The sequence below is a fragment of the Scyliorhinus canicula genome, chromosome 6 (assembly GCF_902713615.1).
Source record: "Scyliorhinus canicula chromosome 6, sScyCan1.1, whole genome shotgun sequence".
Classification (NCBI taxonomy): domain Eukaryota; kingdom Metazoa; phylum Chordata; class Chondrichthyes; order Carcharhiniformes; family Scyliorhinidae; genus Scyliorhinus; species Scyliorhinus canicula.
In genome coordinates, this window is record NC_052151.1 from 120734224 (window position 1) to 120757654 (window position 23431).

At 43.6% G+C, this 23431-nt stretch overlaps 1 protein-coding gene across 1 annotated transcript in view; it reads left to right on the top strand.

The window, feature by feature from the left end:
• Positions 1-16995, top strand: part of trim54 (tripartite motif containing 54) — a 66857-nt gene extending 49862 nt beyond the window's left edge. Inside the window, exons 7-9 of the mRNA XM_038800026.1 lie at positions 1357-1481; positions 4174-4260; positions 16279-16995. Coding sequence (XP_038655954.1) covers positions 1357-1481; positions 4174-4260; positions 16279-16289 — 223 coding nt within the window. The 3' untranslated portion in view covers positions 16290-16995. The remainder of the gene's footprint in view (positions 1-1356; positions 1482-4173; positions 4261-16278) is intronic.
• Positions 16996-23431: the final 6436 nt, after the last annotated feature.

Sequence of the window (23431 nt, forward strand, 5' to 3'; positions counted from 1 at the left end):
TAAATTCTGCCACCTGGAGCGATCCTCCAGATGATCGAACTTGGTCTTTAACACCATCTGCCAGCAAGGCCATCTCTGCCTCCAGAGAGTCAATCCGATCGCTATAGTCAGTGTGCGTCTTCTGCACTTCCTGATTGTCGCCCTCTGTATCTCTATCTGCTGATCCATCCTGTACAAGGAAGCCTGAATAGGTGCCAGTGCCCCCTCAATCCCCTTTACCAGATCCTCAGCGAACACCTGTCGCTGCTTCTTATATTCGCCTGTTAAGAAGTCCACCAACTTCTCGGTTGTCCACGGAAGGGACAACGATGCCACAGAGACCTCTGAGTCTCAAGGACCTTCTGAATCCGAGGAAATCCTTCTGCCTTGTACTGTATCCGCCAGACGTCACTCAAGAGGGGATCTCATTTCATCACGCTGCACTAATTTCTTCCCAAAAATCATCCATTAACTGGGCAGAAAGGGCCAAAAAATCCAATCACCAGGAGGGAGGCACTGCGTGTGTGACTGTTCACCTCCTAGCCACCACAGCAATGACATTTTACGGATTTTAGTACTCAAGCTTAATTGTTGCGCTTCCATAGTTGCTAGTTCCATAGCGATCGCAACCTCTAAAGCTGTTAGGTCTAACTTGCTTTCTCTTAACAGCCTTTTCTGGATAGCTTTGCTTCTTTGCCCACACACTAGTCTGTCTCTAATAGTGTCATTCAAGATGATATTTTCACTGAAATCTGGATTTAAATATCAATCCAATTGATGGTTGCAACCGATTTTGGCACCCCCTCAATTGCCAGTTTTTGTGTTGCAAAGTTCTTAGCTTCTTAATCCTTTTTGGATGGCTGCGCACAGATCAACGATTTTTCATTTTTTCTTATTGTCCGGGAGTCTGACAATGTGGTTCCGACCTCCTCGCCAGTTTTCTTTGTGGTATTTTTAAAGGATAGACTTGCAGACAATGAAGGTACAAACAATTAAGAGCCTTATTGGAAAGGTGTTTACTAAACTGACTGTTAGCCCACCCAAACTGCAGATGACATCATCAGTATATCACCTGATCAAACTCTTAAAGTGACCTTGTTCCAACTAGGAACAAACATGAAACACAGCAGGAAGCAAGTAACACAATATAACTGAGAAATGCCCTCTCATGTCTTTAACATTATTTGCAGCAATCATTTCAAATTCAATGCGATCATGATATTTCTAGGTAGAAAGCATTAAACAAAATGGAGAAATGCTTTACTTCCACTACAGTTAAACCACAGAAGTATCTCGAATACTGTTCCAATAGATTTTTAAATGTCAGTGTACATGTCAACCTGTCTGTAATAATATTTCATTGGCTGACTCTCTTAGAGTTATTGATACTTCAAAAGCGGCCCAGTTGGAGAGAACGGAGCCTGGGTATGAAAACATGGATCATTTTGTGGTCAATCTCGGAAGAGCCGAACAGGTGCTGCAAAGGATAAATTTCCAGTCAGGTATTTAGTGCAGTATTCTTTTATTTATTAGAATAATTGGGGGGCCATGGATAATTTTTTTTCCATTAACTTTATTGAAAACATAGAGGGTGGAATTTCACCGTTCCTCCCGCCTGCAGAATCTTCCAGTCCAGCCAAAATCAATGGAGTTTTGAACGGCTCGCCGCATTTTTCTTCCTGGTCCCTGTCACATATAGGCCAGACCAGATAAGGATGGCAGATTTCCTTCCCTAAAGGACATTAGTGAACCAAATGGGTTTGTACGGCAATCGACAATGGTTTCATGGTTTTATGGTCATCATTAGACTTTTAATTCCAGATATTTTATTGCACTTAAATTCCATCACCTGCCATGGTGGGATTTGAGCCCAGGTCCCCAGATCATATCCCTACATCTCTGGGTTATTACTAGTCCAATGACAGTACTGTTGTGTTCGGTTTTCGTTGTCTAGTAAGGCCTCCACAGAACTGCTAGTGACTTGTCCAAACCAGGATTTTTATTATGCACACGTGGTATGGTAATGATAAGATGCAGAGTAAGTTATCTTTAGGCCCCCCTGAAACTACCCCTATGCACAACATCTTACAACTTCTGAGGATCACCGGATCTGCCCTGACTTTTATCTGATGACACCTACTGGGGGAAGGTCACACTGCTGCATACATGGAATATTATCTACAGGCATATCACCACAAATATCACTATGCCGCCGCCTCCCGATGTAAAGTCGTGGATGGGGAGAAGGTTCATTTTCGTCAAATAAAGAAGCAAATGATTATTTTTTCCAAATAACTGTATGCTGTATGTTATTGAAGATACTTGTTACCTAATATTCAGTCTAATCCTTAACCGGATGAAGCTTTTCTGTGCATTTGCATTCTCATGCTTCATAGATTTTTGTGTTTGGTCCCATCAGCATCACTAAGTTGCTGTGTTGTCAGATATCTAATAGATATCAGATATAAGAGGGCTAATACTTGCAATTCTTTGTGATCATTTTCAGCCAAAGAGTAAAAATAACCTAACGGGACACATTATTGAACAAATCGTTTTTATTCTGAATAGGGACGTCAGATGACATGTCTTCTCTGTGGGTTATAGCAACTATAAGGAAGTCTTATCTAAATACACAGCTTTATAGGAATATTGGAACAGGATTAGTTTATTTTGCCCTTCCCGTCTGTTCTGCCATTATTTATCTCAATTTCATTTACCTAAATGTGAACAATATCTCTGGACACCCTGACTTTAACAAAAATCTATCAATCTCAATCTTGCGAGTCCCAATCATTCCAGTTTCAACAACATTTTGGGGGAGAGAATTTCAGATGTATGGAAGTAACTAAAGTTGTGAAAGGTGCTATATAAATGTTAGTCTTTTATTCTCTTCCCAGGTTCAATATCTGAGATCAAAAATGGTCCCAGCATTGATTTTTGGACTGCACCCCTTCCAGCATTTTTCCAATCAGAGCAACACCACTTAACCTAACTTTGCCAAGATACTTTTCCGAGTATCACTGGTATTTCGAGCGTTAAGTAGTCTGCTAAGGCTCCAATGTGTTGGGCAGGCAGTAGACAGTCATTGCATATGAACTATCTGCCATATAACACCAATACATTTGTGGCAGTACCCTTACCTGAAATCTCTGCTACATCCTTTCAGTATATGAAAATAAAAGGCTTCATGTCTGGTTGAGGGGCCCCACGGCTAGGTCTGCATCAAATTTGCTCAGGAAAGCCAGACCTACATGCAGCAGTCATGTTAGGCTGAACGCAACAAGGAATTTAAAAAATGTATGTACCTAGCTGAATGTGGAGCCGGGGTGAGAAGGAGCTAGGTGTTGGTACAGGAATTCTCCTCCGAAGCTCACATTTAAAGAATGCTGACTGATGGCATATGTTGAATACTGTTGATCACTGCTGAGCTCCCATTGCAAACCCCACCACCAGAGCTTGTTCCACTGTATTTTGCTGGTTATCCAGTGGTTTCCCCTCATTGTTGTTGCTGTGCATAACATTTTTGTAGATATATATGAAGGGTGTATGTGGTTGGGTCTGATTAAATACACTACTGACATAACTTAAACGTTCATCAGTGTTCTCCAAGTTAAAGTCTTCTGCCAAATTTTCTGTGGCTGTACCATGGTTTGGGTTACTGCAGAAAGCATTTTGTGGTAGTCACCACTGATGTATATATTGTATATATAGGATGTCGATATAGGTGCTTTACAGTAAGGCTCCTGAACTACAGGTATGGGGATAGATCTATGCCTGCTAGCTCCGCCCAGTAGGCGGAGTATAAATATGTGTGCTCCCCATACTGCAGCCATTTCGTCAGCTGCTGTAGGAGGCCACACATCACAGTGTAATAAAGCCTCGATTACATCCTACTCTCGTCTTTGTGTAATTGATAGTGCATCAAATTTTAAGCTGATTTACTTTTGAATGCAACTTTTCAGTATGTTTTACTAGCATTTCCTAATTTTCTGGCAGATTCATTTGGCTTCTGACTGGAAATACATTACAAATTAGGCACCTTAGCGGGGTGGGGGGAGGGAGGGGGCGGAGACGTCAGCTTGTGACTCAAGTGAGCTAATAACTCCCCAGGGCTGATCAGGAAGGCTACTGTTGAGGATCAGGACAGATCAGGGCTGAGGTTTCTAATGAGTTCTCTTTACTTTTATTGTACAGATTGCCAGGGAGAAGAAGAGGAAGAGATAGAGGAAGAAGAGATAGAGGAAGGCGGAGTGGCTGAAGAGGAAGGAGAAATGGTCGATGGTGAGCAATCAAAAGTAGAAGCAGTTGAGCCTTTAGCTTCATCTCATTTCTGATCATCAGTCCTCTGGCTACATACAGGGTGCACCAGAAATCAGAGCTTCAGAGGAAAATTGGTCTTTTTCAGCTTGATGTAAAATGAGATATTCAAACAAACTTTCCACCAATCCTGGTTGTAATTATCCAAGAAATATCTGTGAAATTGTAACATCAAAGACTAAGTTAGCCAAATATTAACTCTTGTTTGGTTTTCTGAAAGAGGAAGATCAGTAGATAAATTTTAGTTCAAACCATTGAACTTATTGTTTGCTGATGTTTAAAGAAAAACTGCCAGAAAAGGCGAATACTAAAATTGTGCCAACTGTCAGCCACAGAGATAAAGAGTTTGAATAGATTGAAGCCCATTCATTTGCAACGTTGTGGGATTTTCAAATCATTAACTGCATTATCTAAGTCAGTGTTTTTAAAACTTTTTTCCCGGGACCCACTTTTATCAACCACTGACCTTCATAACCCATGTCCATGCCAGCTGACCTTCGCGACGCACCATTTTTTCTCACCTTTAATGCGGCAGGTGAGCCTGCTAGGTCCTCACAATCTCACTTGCTTTGTAATTCAATGTTACATTCCTGCTAAGGACTTCAGCTGGTGATTTAAGTTCTCGCTGCATCTTTTGAAAAAAATCAAGAAGTTTGTCCTTGAAGCGTCTTCGAAGTTTTGAGGGTTTTAAACTTTCATTTATCAGTATTTTCCTGCGTATAACACACATTGGCAACATTTTAAAAATAAATTTAGAGTACCCAATTATTTTTTTTCTAATTAAGGGGAAATTTAGCGTGGCCAATCCATCTAACCTGCACATCTTTTGGGTTGCAGGGGTGAAACCCACGCAGACACAGGGAGAATGTACAAACTCCACACGGACAGTGACCCAGGGCCGGGATTCGAACCCGGGTCCTCAGCGCCGTAGTACCAAGCATTGGCAAAATTAACAATGCCATACCTCAGGAAATCATCTTTATACTTCTTTGTTCCCGATTTCCGACTGTTCACCAGAACTCTGCACACAGCTCACACCCCCACTGCTTTGTCCTGCCATGGACCTTCCTCAGAAGCTCTCTCGAGCAGATTCAGTTGTGAGCCTGTTTGTGTCTCGGGCCCTCTTCCGTATTACAAAATTACCGTCTTCTGTTCTTCACACAGTCTTGTTGCTTGCTTCCTGGCAGCTACAAAATGGAGGAATCCCCCCTTTCACACCCAGAGCATGTGTCGTCAGTGTGTTGGGCACGTGACCTGCTCTCTGCTGCCCCTTCTGGCAGGAAGACTCCATCGATTAAAAAAAGAAAGAAAATCTAGTCCTGGGACAGCGCGCTGATGTCAGGAGGAGACAGTCTACCCCGCTGGGCTCCGGGCCTGCATACTGTTAGATCTGGCTGAGGGGGCACGCATGAGTGGGACAGCCGGCATTCTTGAAAGCTGGTGGTGGCTGACGTTTTTAAAAGTCGGTTTCGGCCTTTCTTTGATCATTTCTTCCCGTGATGGGGAACGACGCAACTGATCATTCCACGACTATCCTGACACCCTCGGGTCGTATCCCTAAGTTTCAAAATGACTGATCTTGGTAGTGCTCTTATACAAAACTTGAATAGTTCTTTCAAGACCAATCTATACACAAAGCAGGGGTTCCAGTGTATTGTCAGGCTGCTATTTCATCACTAAACACATGAGTAATGAACAAGATCCTTTGTGTAAAGTGGAGAACATAATATAACAATTTTGAAATGAACAGATCTGCAAAATTATAACTTCTTCATACCTCTATAACCTGTACTGAGCTGAATATTGACCAAACTGAGATCATTTTTCAAAACTGGGAATGTATAAAGTTATTTTTTTAAAAAGGCTGATTAACAATGAGCCAATTTAGGTTTAGTGTTAATTTAAAGCATTTGAATGACACTATTAATGAACTCCTTTATTTGGTTACATTTGAAGATTGGCATTCTTACAAATCAGCACATTTATTTGCTATAATTGTTAAACTGTGATACACAACTAGATGTTATTATCCATTATTCAATCATCAAAGATAAATATGCATGAAAATGTATTTTGATGAACACAAATGAAGATGACCTCACATGTGGCTCACAGTATCCGAGCAAACTGAGTCTAGAAGGAGGTTGTGCAGACCACCCTACCAAAATTATTTATTCTTGTCAAACAATATTGCAAACATTGTAGTGCTATTTTTACTATGTCTACATCCCCAAAGTAATGGCTAAACTACAGCAATCATCAATGGATTGCCAAGAAGGATCTGAAAGACTTGCAAAGACCGAAATAGTTCAATGGCCAGAGATTGAAAGAGCTACTACACCAGTGACTAAAATGTAACTTGCTCAATGGAAAAGGATGTAAATTTTGGCAAAACCATTTCAGGGATGTTTGCCCTGGAATCCCAAATGTCTGGTAAATTTACATTGTCTATCCTATTGTACAATCTCTCGGCATAGTAAATAGTGGAAATAAACCTGTGCATAAACATAACATATCAATAAACAGAGCATGTCCATAAAATTAACTTGATTCATTATGTACAGCCAAAAATCCTTTGTTCAGTAGTCTACAATTACACCTCTTGCTTTGATAAGTCTCTCCTAAAATTCTATTTGTAACTGACTGTCCCTTGTTCCATTGTATGCATATTTTGAAGTCATATTGCTTACATATTGTGTCTTTTTATATTTGCAAGTGATCATAGAATCCCTACAGGAAAGAAGGAGGTATTCGGCCTATCAAGTTTGCACCAACCTTTTAAAAGGCCACCCTACCTAGGCCCAATCCCCTGCCCTATTACAGCTGCGCCACCTAAGGCGTAATTTAGCATGGCCAATCCACCTAACCTGCACATCTTTGGAATACGGGAGGAAACCGGAGCATCCGGAGAAAACCCACGCAGACATGGGGAGAATGTGCCAACTCCACACAGGCAGTCACCTGAGGTCGGAATCGAACCTGAGTCCCTGGCACTGTGAGACAGCAGTGCTAGCCACTGTCCCATTGTGCCGCCCTCTATTACATTCCATTAGAGAAGATCTAACATTTCAGTGGGAAATGATCAGCGCCGGGTGCAAGTTGACTTGTGGTGAGGGGGAGTCATTGCTGTGGTCACTGAACAGCATTCTCACATAAAGCAGAACTTATAGACTGTGAGCATGTGGCAGATTGGTTGGCAGATTCTCCCACAAGGGTGTCAGCTATAGGAGGCATCTGTTAGCTTTTGATACTCCATTCCACAATCTGGAGGAACATGAACCAAGCTGTAATGTAGTGAATTAAGGCTCAAACCCAGGTCAGTGAACTAATGAAGGTTCATTGACATAACAACTGTGCACTCTATAGAGCAAGGAAACAAAGATCTTAACTCTCCAGGCCCAAACCCTAACTATTGGAACAAGTCCAAGCAAGGCTCCATCTCTGCCCCCCAATCGACTAGCAAGCCACAAAACTCTTTCAGGGCAACATCCCTGAAAAGTGGCAATGACACCACATCCCTTTTAGTGTCGTATTATATGCACAACAACAGATAAGTGAATATTTACAAATATAACCCAAAGGTGGTAGAGCATCAAATTCAGTCCATTACAAATGCAGTTTGTCCGGTGATTTCCGAACTCGCTGTGAGTGACAAAGCTCTTGGACAGGTCCTTCTCTCGCTGGAGCAATCACCTCCTGCTCCCTACTGGATGGGCATCCCACCAGTGGCAAACTGCTTGAGCCAGCGCCCTCTTCACTTGCCAGTGCTATCAAGGTTGTTTCTTAATGGCACTTCTTGCCTCCGTGTAAATGTTACATCAGCATCTTTTCAATAGTACGCAAAAAACGACTCACATTCATATAACATTCTCAGCAGGTCACAAAGCACCCCAACGTGTTTGGTAAAAAGTTTTAAATTAGATGACTCTTTTGAATAGGACTCCATTTCTTCAATGGTCCAGCTGAAGCAGGATGCAGGATACTTGGTGCTTGAGCTGCAATGTTAGTGTGTGTATTTTCCCTGATAATGTTGGTGAATCTCTGCTGCAGTGGAGGCGAGTGTGAGTCTCTATTACTCTTCTGACGCACATTTTGGGCCGGGGCCCTCGGCTAGTAATCAGGAGTGAGGACGCTGGCTCATTCTTTTTTCATTCCCTCCCTTAATCTCCATGTCGTTGAGGCCAATTGTGGTGACAGAATCAGAGGCTGTCTAATTTCAAGTTGGGACCTGAACCTGGAAACTTCTAAACTTAATGGCTTTGAATCAAATTGGCTTATATCTAGAACTGCTCTTGCCAGCAACAGCAGTAATTATTCTGTAACTCAAGCTTTCCTATTTCAAGTGAATAAGAGTGATGCATATAAAGGTGGGCATGAAGTGAACGTGCTGATTTGCTCAGCTTCAAATCGTGTAAAATTTAATTATCCTGAAGTTGATCTCAAAATTGATCTCAAATCAGGGCTATGATTTTATCCTTTGCTGGATGTTGTTTGTAGTTGGATTTACAATACACATCGCAGGATCAGACATAGAGAGCTACTATCTGTTTTCATGCAGATTTCCTGCAAAGTGTAGCAAGAAAAGCTGTTCCATACAGACCACCAAGAATTGTGGTTCTTATTCATTTATAACAGCATTGTTATCTTGCTTCTAGCAATTGACTGTAGAATTAGAGGCACTGTAAATGTGGGAAACCAGTGAAGTGTGGGCAGATGTTTTCATTCTCTTTTTAACGGAGTAGCGTAGGAACGCTTCATGATTCAATTTGGCAATTTAATAATCTTTATTATTGTCACAAGTAGGCTTACATTAACACTGCAATGAAGTTACTGTGAAAATCCCCTAGTCGCCACACTCTGGCACCTGTTCTGGTACACAGAGAGAGAATTCAGAATTCACCTCACGGCACATCTTTCAGGACTTGTGGGAGGAAACCAGAGCACCCGGAGGAAACCCATGCAGACATGTGCAGACTCCGCACAGACAATGACCCAAGCTGGGAATCGAACCTGGGACCCTGGCGCTGTGAAGCAACAGTGCTAACCACTGTGCTACCAATTTTGAATGAACCCATAGTTATTTTTAATCACTTCCAAATCAGACTTCAATTTATCTCCAGTGGGTAGTTGAGTGGGGTTAATCTATAATTTTAAGAAACAAAAAGAATGCTTTTATCATAGACAGCAAGAAATAAAACGGGATAGGGCAGCACGGTGGCCTAGTGGTTAGCACAACTGCCTCACGGCGCTGAGGTCCCAGGTTCGATCCCGGCTCTGGGTCACTGTCTGTGTGGAGTTTGCACATTCTCCCCGTGTCTGCGTGGGTTTCGCCCCCACAACCCAAAAATGTGCAGAGTAGGTGGATTGGCCACGCTAAATTGCCCCTTAATTGGAAAAAATAATTGGGTAATCTAAATTTTTTAAAAAACTTTTAAAAAAAAAGAAATAAAACGGGATGAAGCACAGAAACATTACAAAAAATTTGGTGTCGGTAGGTAGGAGAAGGTCGCACACTAGGTAGCTCCCGTCAGAGACTTGTTTTTTTGTACCTTTTTGCTCAGATCCTGAGGAATTTGGGTGAACAAACTCGGTGCACCTGAAGATTTAGTCTGCCCGTTGAGGAAAGAATGTTGAAATTCTCGAAAAAAAGGCTGGTGGAAAGAAAGTTCGACAGATTTGGGGTGTCCATGTGGCTCACCAGGAGGGAAGATGGCGGAGTCAACTCCAGCGGGTGCGGCAGATCCTATTACAGCCGATATACTGACAGGCAATGGCCTCGAGCAGCTCGGGAAGCATTTCGAGAAACAAGGGAAACCCTCAAAGTCGATTGAGGAGGCACTTGGTCCCATCCAAGAGAAGGTGGAGAAAACCTTGGAGGCTGTGAAGGAGCACGGAGAAGTGTTGAAGGGAGTGGAAGAAACTTTTGTCGAGGTACAGCGATCAAATCGCCTCATGGAGGCCGAGGTCGCATTGGTGGGGACGAGAAACAAGATCCTGAAGATGAAAGTGGATGATGTGGAGAACAGGTCAAGGAGGCAAAACCTGAGAATCGTGGGGTTGCTGGAGGGGATGGAGGGCCCAAATTAAACTTGAGTATGTTTCTCAGATGTTGGGGAGCTCGTGGAGGGGGAGAAATGAAAAGATGTCCCCTCCAGAGTTTGATAGGATCTATCGAACTCTCCGGCAGAAGCTTCGAACAAACGATCCACCACAGGCAGTGGCTGTAAGATTCCAAAACTTCCGAGAGAAGGAAAGAGTCCTGAAGTGGACCAACGAGAATCGAGACTCAAGATGGGAGGGGATCACCATCCGGACATATCTGGACGTTGGAGCGGAGATGGTGAAGAGGCGGGTGGCCTATAATAATGTGAAGGCAACGCTGTACCAGAGTGGAGTGAGGTTCAGGGTGGTGTACCCAGTGAGGTTGCGGGTTATCGCTGGGCCGAAAGACCACTATTTTGATACAGTGGAGAAGGTGGGGCCTTTTGCCAAAGAGCAGGGGCTTGGACTCAGTGAAAAGGGTTTGGTGAGGACTGTTATAGTTGTTGATGGGATGGGTTTGTTTGGGATTTCTTATATACTGTATATATGTGTTGTTATTCGGGGTTTACATACTTTATGTGGGCGGAGGGGATGGGGGACTAATGCAAGTAGTGGTTAAGGAATAGTAATGGAAATGCATGGTCCCTGGTGGGAATTTGAGTGCTGCAAGGGTGTTGGATTTTGTTTTTTACAAATGTAACTGGATGGGTTAGGGAGCTTTTTTCCTTGTTCCTTAATCTTTACCTGGACCGGGGGTTACCTCGCTAGCAGCAAGGTTTTAGCTAGTGAATGGGAGTGTGGTGGGGGGAGCCTGTCATCTTGGGTGGGCCTTGGGCCTGGTTTTTTGGTGTGGGTACGGGATAATCCTTCAAGTTGTAAATGGCTGACATCGGGTTGGGGTGGTGTTGGTGAACGACTCTCGATCAGGTTGGTCACGTGGGACGTGTGGGGTTATGGGGTCCAGTGAAGAGGTCGAGAGTCTTCTCTCACCTGAAGAATTTAAGGGTAGATGTGGTGCTTTTACAGGAGACTCATTTGCAGGTGAGGGACCAGTCCAGACATTGGAAGGGGTGGGTGATCCAGGTACTTTGTTCACACTTCGACAGTAGGGCCTGGATGGTGGCAATTTTAATTAACAAGCGGATTTACTTCTTAGCGCATAAGGTCGTGGCAGACCTGGGTAGCAGGTATATGATTGTTACTGAGGCATTGGCGGGAAAGTTGGTAGTGTTGGTAAATGTATATGCCCCAAATTGGGACAATGTGGCATTTATAAGAAAGGTGTTGACCTCCATCCCAGATTTGGACACATAGCAGCTGATCCTGAGGGGAGATTTAAACTGCGTGCTGGAGCCGAAGTTAGACCGCTCTAGACTAAAGTCATTGGCTCCTTCAGGGATAGCGAAGGCGCTATTAGCATTTATAGCAGAGGTGGGGATGGACCCATGGCGGTTCATGCACCTGGAGGATAAGGAAATCTCGTTCTTTTCCCCAGTTCATAAGGTATACCCCAGGAAAGACATACTTTTGATGGACAGGTCTCTTCACCCCGGGATGAGAAGGATAGAATATTCAGCTATAGTCATTTAGGACCATACACTGCACTTGGTGGACCTCTGTTCTTAGAGGTGGGCCCTGTTCAACATCTGACATGGTAAGTTGGATGTGGGGCCATTGGTGGATATGGGGTTTTGTGGGTGCATTTCCAAGGCTATGAATATGTGACATTCAATGGGAACGGGTCCGTCTCTCCTACAATGCTGTGGCAGGCCTTGTAAGCGGTTGTTGGAGGGGAGATTATACCATACTAGGCACACATGGCTAGGGAGGTAAGAGAAGAGCGCCAAAACCTAGTGGATGATATTCTGGAGTGACACTACCCTGGAGCTCCTGGTGAATAGGAAGAAACTGCAGACGCAATTCGATCTGTTGTCTATGGGTAAGGCAGTGCGCCAGATGCGGCATTCATATTTATCAATATGAGGAGTAGGCTAGCCGCCTCCTGGCTCACCAGTTGAGAGATGGCAGGTGGCTTTCTGATGGATCATTCAGGTCAGGGACGCAAGCCCAAGCTGGTGTCCGCCCCGGATGGAGTTAATGGTGCGTTTGATCTTTCTATAAGAATCTTCATAGGTCGGAGCCTCCAGTGGGGGTGTCGGATTCGTTGGCATTTTTGGAGGGTTTGGAATTTCCTCTGCTGGGTAAGTAGGAGTGTGAAGAGTTGGAGGCACAGCCATGTCCTGGGAGTCTAAGCAGGTAGGATGGATGGAAACAGGTAAAGCCTCTGGGCCGGATGGGTTTCCAGTGGAGTTTTGTAAGATGTTTTCCAGAGAGTTGGTGTCGTTGCTGGTGGACATGTTTCACGACTCTCTGACCCGGGGCTCCCTTCCGGCGATCAATTACCCTCCTGCTGAAGCACGATAAAGGGCTGGATTCTCCGCCGGTGGGATGCTCCAGTTTGCCGGCAGCCCGGGGCTTTCCCAAATGCGTGGGACTGCCCCACAATAGGAAAGCCCATTGACCAGCCGGCGTAACTGAGCATCCCGCCAGTGGGGTGAAATAGAAAGGTGGCGCGGCGGGGCGGAGAATCCAGTCCAAGGATCCTGTGGAATGTGGATCGTATTGTCCTATTTCGTTGCTGAATGTTGATGCCGAGGCATTGGCTAAGGTGTTAAGGTTGAGGTTAGAGCCTTGTCTCCCTGGAGTGATAATGAAGATCGGACAAGATTTGGTAAGTTGTCAGACGTCAGTTGCGACTGTTAAATGTAGTTCTCTCCCTGCTGACGGGGCTAGTTCCAGAGGCGGTTGTGACTTTGGATGCTGAGAAGGCATTTGTCAGGGTGGAGTAGAAGTACCTATTTACAGTTTTGAAGAAGTTTGGGCTTGGACCAAAGTTTGTTCATCTATTGCATAAGGCCTGCTTGGCTAGTGTGTGTACCAATACTCTGAGTTCAGGGTACTTGCAATTGGGTTGGGGAAGGGGGGGGGGGGGGGGGGGGGGGGCAGGGTGGAGCTTAGATTATCCCAATATGCCCACGGCATGCTGCTTTTTGTGACGGACCAGTCCCCACTATGGATGATATAATGGAGCTACTGAAGAGCTTTGGCTCTTTTTCGGGATACAAGTTAAATTTGGGAAAGACGGGGTGGCATGGTAGCGCAGTGGTTGCCTCAAGGTACCCAGGACCCGGGTTCGATCCCGGCCCCGGGTCACTGTCTGTGTGGCGTTTGCACATTCTCTCCGTGTCTGCGTGGGTCTCACCCCCCACAAGCCAAAGAGGTGCAGGGTAGGTGGATTGGCCACACTAAATTGCTCCTTAATTGGACAAAAAAAAAATTGGTTACTCTAAATTTATAAATGAAAAATAATTTGGGAAAGACTGAGTATTTTCCATTGGACCTCATGGGGTGGTAAGCTGACCTGGGGGTGCTTCCCTTTCGCCCTGCCTGATCAAGATTTGCAAAGGTGGGATAACCTTCCCAAGTCCTTGGCAGGCAGAGCCCAGTCTATGGTAATTGATATTCTCCCATGGTTTTTGTCTCTTTTTCAATATCTTCCTGCTTTCCTCCCTAAATCAATTTTTGGGAGGATTAATGAGTTGATAGCAGCTTTTATATGGGTGGCTAAGATTCAGAGAATTTGTAGTTTTACAGAGAGACACAAAATTTGTGGGGGATGGTGGGCTGGCGTTGCCAAATTTGCTTTTATATTATTGGACGACTAATGTGGAAAAGGGGCCGCTTGAGTGCCGGTTGAGCTGAGGACATGTAGGGAGTTTGGGTTGGGCATACTGGTGACGGCTTCGCTCCTATTTTCGCCGACAAAATATTCTGCGAGCCTGGTGGTCATATCCACCTTGAGGATAGTTCAGGCAACATTTTAAGCTCAGGTCTCTGTCAAAGTTGGCCCCTATTTAGATTTGGATTTGAATTTGGGTTTATTGTCACATGCATCGAGGTACAGCGAAAAGTATTGTTCAGTAGATTCGATAGATTCATAATGTAAATACATAGATACAGACTCGGGTGAAGCATAAGGAGTGTTGTACTAATCAGTGAAGAAAGATGTGTGGAGAGATCACTTCGATCCATATAAGGATCATTCAGGAGTCTGGTAACAGCAGGGAAGAAGCTCTTGTGGAACGTTTTAGTGCTTGTTCCAAGATTTTTGTATTTCCTGCCTGATGTATTAGAGAATAACCCGGGTGGGAGGGGGCTTTGATTATGCTGCCCGCTTTCCCAAGGCAGCGGGAGGTAGACAGAGTCAATGGATGGGAGATGGGTTCGCACGATGGACTGGGCTGGGTTAGCCACTCTCTTTAGTTTCTTATGGTCTTGGGCCGAGCAGTTGCCAAAACAGGCTACGATGTAGTTAGATAGGATGCTTTTTATGGTACATCTGTAAAATTTGGTAAGAGTCAATATGCCGAATTTCCTTAGTTTCCTGAGGAAGGATAGGCGCTGTTGTGCTTTCTTGGTCATAGAGTCGGCGTGGGGGACCAGGATAGATTGTTGGTGATGTGCAACCTTAGGAATTTGAAGTTGTCGACCAACTCCACCTCGGCACCATTGATGCAGACAGGAGTGTGTCAATGTCTGAAGTCAATGACCAGCTCCTTAGTTTTGCTGACACTGAGGGAGAGATTGTTGCCGTTACACCACGCCACTAGGTTCTCTATATCCCTCCTGTACTCTGACTCATCGTTGTTCGAGATCCAACCCACAATGATTGTGTCATCAGCAAACTTGTAGATGGAGTTGGAGCCAAATTTTGCCACACAGTCGTGTGTGTAGGGAGTATAGTAGGGGGCAAAGTACGCAGCCTTACATGGCCTCGGTATTGAGGTCTATCATGGAGTACATAAACTTCACTCTTCACTTTCCCCTCACAACTTTCTCTTCTTTCCTTCTAAAATCAAAGTTTGGAAATGGACCTCCATTTTAGCAATCCAGCCTTTGAACTGCCTATTCTTTTATACCTCCTGCAGGGGCTATTCATGGTCCTAGTTGGTGGTTAACAGTCAATTGTCTACTCATTAGCTAATCAGACACACACATACTTTTGGGGGCTGTGTATTTTAATGAATTGTGAAGAAAAGGAATAGTGCTGCTCACAACACTGCATCTTAACTTGGATAGTTGGTTGGAGGTTTCGAATATATAACTTGTACTAAGGTAAAGTTTCTTATGTGACCTAAAGTTTCAAAGTCTGAGTCCTACAGTGACTAGTTATCTCTCTGCTCGTGTCATACTGATTAACTGCTGTGTTGTAAAGCCACAGACTCTCTCAGTGATTCCTCTTTGAATCATTAGCATCTTAACCATAAAGCTGATACTTTATCTGATTCTAATATACATTACAGGACTGTTTTAAGGCTATAATGCAGCTATTTCATTCAAACAGTACTTAGGAAAATATATCACATAAGTTAAGATTCCAATAACTTCATTCTTGAGGCATTCAATAAGGAACTAACCTTTCAAGTGCGTTCTTGTATGTTATAATTCTCAAAATCAATTATTTCAACTGTATCAAATTAGATATAGTTTTATATCCTCTCTATCTTTTTGAAAATATTTTTATTAAGTTTTCATGCACTAGATGATCTGTTTGCAGAAAAATACTTTTCACTGTACCTTGGTACACGTGACAATAAACAAATCCATTCCAATCAATTATTTTAACTATCTAATTATTTATAGTTTTATGTCCTTCCCATTTTTTGATGAGATAATCATCATAAAATCTCTGTCTATAACAAAATGAGATTCTACATAAAAAAAAATTTATGCACAGCTTTATTGTTTTATTATTTGATAAGTTTATAGCATGTGCCTATCTGCTTCCTTTAATTATTTTCATCATTGGATAAACATTCAAGATCTCACTGAAACTCTAGCCACAAGTACAGATGTGTAATGTTCTATTCTTTCCTACAGGTCAATACTGAAGTCACAAGAAGAAAAAGAGGACAGAATTCATGAAGCAGAATACAGGAAACGATTTATTCACAAACAATTTATTGTTTAGGTACTGAATGAAGATTGATGTTTATACAAGCTTGCAGTATGGTCACTTATTCACCTTTCTGTCTTGTCGATAGTAGTTGTGTGAAACAATCAACACAGTGTTGTAGCTTCTCAATTAGACCAAATGCTTTTGTATTTTTTCAGCGATGTAATTAAATGTTAGTTTAAAGATCGTGATAAACACTAAGATAATGTTGCTGCGCCACCATTGCAATATTGGGCCTTCTTACTGAAAATAAGGTTGTGTATTGATGCATTGTTTGGAAAAACATTTATGGTGTTATTTTGAATTTTTTACATAATTTAGTTAGTTTAGAATTTTCAGACAACTGTCTTCAGGCAAAGTTATTTCCCCATTATTATAATTTGTTTAGTTTGTTATAATTTTATTTCTGTGAGATAATTAAGTTCTATCCTACTTTGGACGAAAGTCAATAAAATTTAATTGATAGTTTGGAACAATAGATGATGCCCTATATGGCATGATAGAAAGATGGTGATAGATAAAGTTTACAAGAGGGAGAAAGAGAGAAGAGTTCAGCTGGTTAGCACTGCTGCCTCACAGCGCCAGGGACCCAGGTTCGATTCCAGCTTTGGGTGACTGTGTGGAGTTTGCACTTTCTCACCGTGTCTGTGTGAGTTTCCTCTCAGTGCAAGGATATGCAGGTTAGGTGGGGTTACGGGACTAGGGTGGAGGAGTGGGCCTAGGTAGGATGCTCTTTCAGAGGGTTGGTGCAGACTCAATGAGCCTAATGGTCTCCTCCTGCACTGTAGGAGTTCTATGGTTCTATGAGTCAGATGCATTGCGGCTCTACTGATGTTGCCTTTGTGATGTTCAATGACTGATTTTGGAATGTGGATTGACTACAGTAAAAGATGTAACTCTGATTGACATTATTATGCTGGTTCTTCAATGAAATGACTTTGAATTAAGGAATCTTTTGCAAATATATCCTCATAATTGAAACCATTCATATTAAATCTGCACCTAGATTAAACAGCAGCTTCAACACAGTCTGGATTATTGATTAAGTGTGCACATCATGCACATTCTCCCCGTGTTTGTCTGGGTTTCGCCCCCACAACCCAAAGAAGTACAGGGTAGGTGGATTAGCCACGCTAAATGCCCCTTAATTGGGAAAAAAGGAATTGGATACTCTAAATTTATATTTAAAAAAGTGAGTGCACATCAGATGATTCAGTATTTGCAAATGAGGACAGTTTGGATTTTACTGTTGGTTGCATAAATGTTAAAATGTAATTATTTCTCGTAATTAAATATTGTTGATTTCTGAAAATGTTTGAATCATATTTTATTTTCAAATTTTGTACATGTTTTAGTGAAATGGTCTTGGAATGAAATCCACAGAAGCAAGAGGCAGATATGTCAAGTAATAACTGCTGATTAAAAATGTTGAATCCCAAGTATAAGTTTTACTTAATTTTATACATGCAATTATTCACAATTATTAATTACTAAGATTAAATGCAATTTTGAAATAATTTGAGTCAAATTTATGATTTGCCTCAAGTGCAAGTTGTTTATTAAAATATATCTAAATTGATGTTCAAAATGGAGGTTGACATTTTGAAGACAGCTTTGTGTATAATGCACAAGATATTATTTAACTCTTTAACCATTATTTTCTATATGAACAAAATATCCCGTAATTTATTGTGGAGTTTTAGATAACCTGCTATTTTCTTCAAACCATTTTCCCTAGATTTTGCATAATCATTGAAACTCATACATAATTCTGAAGTGGAAGTTAAAAGCAATGTGCTGGAAGTAAAGACAACATCAAGCAGGAACAATGTGACCAAACACTTTACCAGTGTCAGCTACATCTTAAATTTTCATGTTGTATAATTTATAACAGTTACACTTTAAAGTTACAAATTAGATCCACAGCATTAAAAGATGCAAGTTGGCTGTTAAGTCTTTGCATCATAATTTATTGCAGTTCAGCCCACTCTATAAGTGATTCCAGTTATTTCATAGCGGCGTATTTCTTGGGCACTGAAAGTAGTCTTGGAGGAATTGAATTTATGATCTATTAAAAAGCAGATATTGGGGGCCACGTGATGTGAGCGTGGGAGTAGCTGCTTTTCTGCGGACTCTAGCGCCACTCGCTTTTAATCCTCAATTTATCCTGATTGCCCGATGTTTATCTACCTAGTCCTTGAATTAATATTTGCTGTTATGCCCTGGAAGTATTTGGGATTAGTATTGGTAGAATATGCTGAAAAACGTCAAGAAATCTATCAGTAAAAGGGTGTAGCATTAGAGTCCACATTAGAGCTTGAGTTTGTCCGAGCAGCAAACGATCAACCCATTAATAAGCCCCTCATGGATATAAGGAAAGCCAAAGCAGTAGATGGATTATCGAACAACTTGACAGAATTGTCAGATACAATTTTCAGCGTTGCAGGATAAAGCAAGGCATAATTCACTCCCAACAGTCTGGAATAGTCTTTGAATGTCATCGAAGCTCCAACGCTCGGCCTGCGTTGCCGCCGGCCGGTGCTGCGTGTGCCTGACATTAAAGGGGGGAGGGGGGGACCTGCTAAATGTGATAATCTATTATTGTTAACACTCTTAGCGTGGCGGTTGGTCCGCCAAGTAGAAGGGAGATCTAAACTTACTCCGTTCTCTCCTATTCAGGGCAGTCCAGACTTCCCACCTGGTTTAATTGACCATGGATTAGACACCTGGCGATATAGAGCCATTTGTAGGCTGGGAGACATGTTTGGAGATCCCTTTTTTGTCATCCTTTAAGCAGTTATGTCAGCAATTTGGCATCCCAAGGCAATCCTTTTAAAAATATTTACAGCTTAGAGAATTTACCCTCAATTAAGTCTTCCCTCAAACACCAGCTCCCAGTACTTCCAGCTGCACAGAGGCACCAGGGGGGAAGCCCGCTGTCTCCGCTACTGTTCGCCCGAGCGATCGAACCATTAGCGATTCCGCTCAGAACTGCAAGGAACTGGAGGGGGATCCAAAGAAGAGGCAGAGAGCATAGAGTCTCGCTCTACGCGGATGTCTGCTCTTCTATATCTCGGACCCACAAAGCAGCATGGAAGGAATTATCACGCTCCTGAAAGAGTTTGGTGCCTTCTCGGGCTACAAACTCAACATGAGCAAAAGTGAAATTTTCCCGGTGAATCTGCAGGGGGCAGGGTGCAGCGTGGGACTGCTGTTTAAACAAGCCCGACACAAATTCCGCTACCTGGGGATCCAAATCGCTCATGATTGGACGGGGATCCACAAATGGAACCTGACCAGTCTGACAGAGAAAGTCAAAAAGGACCGGCAAAGATTGAGCACACTCCCACTCTCCTTCGCGGGGACTGCAGACGATCAAAATGAACGCGCTGCCCAGATACCTCTTCCTCCTAAGATCCATCCCCAAGGCCTTTCTCAACTCAATGGACAAATTAATCATGGCGTTTGTATGGGGGGAAAGAATGCTATGATCACAAAGAAGGTCCTACACTAAACAAAATCCAGTGGAGGGCTAGCCCTCCCAAACCTACAATTCGACTACTCGGCAGCGGCAGCAGAAAGAATGATGGGATGGACAAAGGAGCCAGAAGCCGAGAGGGTGCGTATGGAGGAGGCCTCCTGCAAGGGGTCCTCTCTCCGAGCCCTCACCACGGTGGTACTCCCATCCCCGCTCAAGAAACACTCCAGTGGTGATAGCCACCCTCCAGATGTGGAACCAACTACGACAGCAATTCGGACTGACCGAAATGTCCGACAAAGCCCCATCTACAATAACCACAGATTCACACCAGCACTCACCGACGCCACCTTCAAAAGATGGAGACAGGACAGGGGGCATTGACAGTCAGGGACCTATACACTGACAGTAGGGTCACAACACTGGAAGACTTGACGCAGAGATTCCAACTAGCTAAAGGCAAGAAACTCAGGTACCTGCAGCTTAAAAACTTCCTACGGAAGGAGACGAGGACATACCCACAACGACCATGACAGACGCTATTAGAAGAGCTACAGGACGCAGACATCTGAGACAGAGGGAACTATAGTGACTTGTACGAACGACAGGCAGAGAGGGTCGACACTGAACTGTACAAGACAAGGAGGAAATGGGAGGAAGATTTGGGGTTTGAAATAGGGTGGGGATTCAGGAGAGAAGCACTGCACAGGGTCAACTGTACCTCCTTATGCGCGAGGCTCAACCTAACGCAGCTAAAAGTGGTACATAGAGCCCACTTGACCAGAACCCGAATGAGCAGGTTCTTCCCGGAGATGGAGGATAAGTGTGAATGGTGCCAAGGAGCCTGGCCAACCACGCCCACATGCTCTGGTCCTGCCGCAGACTGGCTGGGTACTGGACAGCCTTCTTCGAAGCAATATCCAAAGTGGTGGGGATGAAGGGTGGCGCCATGGCCGAACGTGGCGGTCTTCGGGGTATCAGACCAGCCAGATCTCTTCATGGGGAGGAGGGCGGACACCCTTGCCTTTGCCACCCTGATCGCCTGCCATAGAATCCTGCTTGGCTGGCGGTCAGCAGCACCACCTAAAGCTGCAGACTGGCTGTCCGACCTCTCGGAATCTCTCCAAATGGAGAAAATCAAATTCACCATCCGGGGGTCAGAAGAGGGCTTCCACAAAACATGGGGGCCATTCACCTGACTGTTTCGAGACCCGTTTGTGGCCAGCACATAAATAAATGAATAGCCAGTAGCCAGGGAGAAATAGCCAAGACAAGATAGAAAGAGGTAAGCAAGGAAGGACCCGGGGAGGGGGAGGGGAGCAAGGTTTGGTAACAAAACCCAGCAAGAAAGAATGGGGGGCAGCAGTGAACAAGGGGGAAGGGAGGGGGGGGGGGGGGGGGGGGTCAGGGAGAGGGGAGCTGGGGGGGGGGGGGGGGGGGCAGGGTGGTAGAAAGGATTGTATGCTGACCCAGATAGAGTAGATAGAGAAACCTAAGAAGAAACCGTTGTGACTGTACAATAAATGAAAACGAACAGCAATGTACATAATTTTGAAAATGGTAATAAAAAGTCAATGGTGGAAAGAATCCTGATTTCTGTGGAGCCTAATCAATTGATTAGTAAGATGTTTTGATCTCCAGGGCCCACATCGCCATTCTGAATGCCCTGCAGGCATGGGAAAAGCACTTAGCTATCCAGATTGATGAGGAAACATGGGGTGACATACGGGATAATGCCAGTAACTTTAGCACAGTGGGTAGCACTGTTGCTTCACAGCACCAGGGTCCCAGGTTCGACTCCGGCTTGGGTCAGTGTCTGTGCAGAGTCTGCTCGTTCTCCCTGTGTCTGCGTGGGTTTCCTTCGGGTGCTCCGGTTTCCTCCCACAGACCAAAGATGTGCAGGTTAGGTGAATTGGACATTCTGAGTTCTCCCTCTGTGTAGTGGAACAGGCGCTGGAGTGTGGTGGCTAGGTCCTTTTCACAGTAACTTCATTGCAGTGTTAATGTAAGCCTACTTGTGTCAAAGATTATTATATTATTATAAAATTTGCTTTGCAATAAGATGAAGGAGGCCCAATTCAAGATGCTACACTGTTCTCACATTATGCCTAGTGTTGGACATAGGTTTGATCCTTCCTTATCCCTGATGTGCCTAAAGTGACAGGTCGATAGAATTCATTGTCTGTGCGCCTGTGTCAAGATTCAATCCTATTGGTCAGGATTGTCAGGGGACTGGAGAGGACTTTTGAGAGAGCCTTCAAGTCTAATCCTCTATTTCTGATTTTGGGTCTCCCGAACAGGAGAATTATGAATTCTAACAAAAAAAAACCTAGATTATATTCTGACCTTTACTGCTCATTAGAATACTCTCTGCTCCTGGATTAGTGACAAATATCCCTCTATCCAAAATTGGCATAGGCTGATTATGGAATGCATCCCATGGAGCTTTTGACATCTGTTTTCCACTCTAAATCCGATATGTTTCCCCTACCTTAGGCCTAACTTTGGCTGTCTTACTTTTGCTGGGCTTTCCATGAGTGAATTCATCTTGGTTCAACTCAATTTAATCTGAATCACAAATACTTTGGTGTGCGCGGCCTGTATTGTGATCCTTCTGCATTAATATGATCTTGCTGTCTTTTCCCCACTTGCTGTGGTACCTTATTGTTGGATTGATCCGACATTTAAGCTCTGGTTCCTCAACTGACCTGTTCTGAATCTATTCTGCACTCTTTTGCTTGTATTTATGTTGGCAAGAACTCTTGTTCTGTCTGTACCAGTTCGGCATCAACTCTTCTGTTATTTGTTGCATTTATTGTTATTAAAAAATGGGGAAAATACTCAAAAATATATTTAAAAAGCAGACATTAAAATATTCCACAGGAAAGATGATGGAAGGGGAAAGGCCATGAAGAGAGAATTGAGATGCTGGAGTTTTTCTCCATCACAGCTACATTCTGCGCTTGACGACACTGTCTGAAAACACATCAGGTTCCACATTAATGATGATGACATCCAGCTCTACTTACCCGCCTCCCTTGATCACGCCACTTTCTCAAAATTGGCAGACTTATCTGCCGCCCAGTACTGAATGAGCAGAAATTTCCTCCAGCAGCAAAGTCACTGGGTGGGATTTTCAGGTCGCGTCCACCACAAGACTCCTAACAGAGGTCAACAGACCTTTAAGTGGTCTGTCAAATTATTTACCCCACCTGTGACGATTCCCATGGTGAATGGGACCGGAAAGCTTATCCCATTGTCTTTGCTCCTTGCCACAATCCCTGTTTTTTTCATCAACATCACCTTGGCAACTATTTGATGCTGAAACCACTATTTCCAACCTTGTCTTCAAGCTGGCCCCAAGATGAGTTTCTGACCACACAGGCATGGCAGCATTAAAATCACCTACTTCCACCTCCATACCATCACCCTAGCCTCAGGTCAACTATTATTAAAAACCTGATCCATGCTAATTAGCTCTATGGTCCAATTCATTCCAAGCTGACCTCCCATCTTCTAATCTCCATAAACTGCCATGTCTGCTGTCTATCCTAACTTGCAGCAAGTTCAATTCACCCACCACCCCTGTGATCACTGAC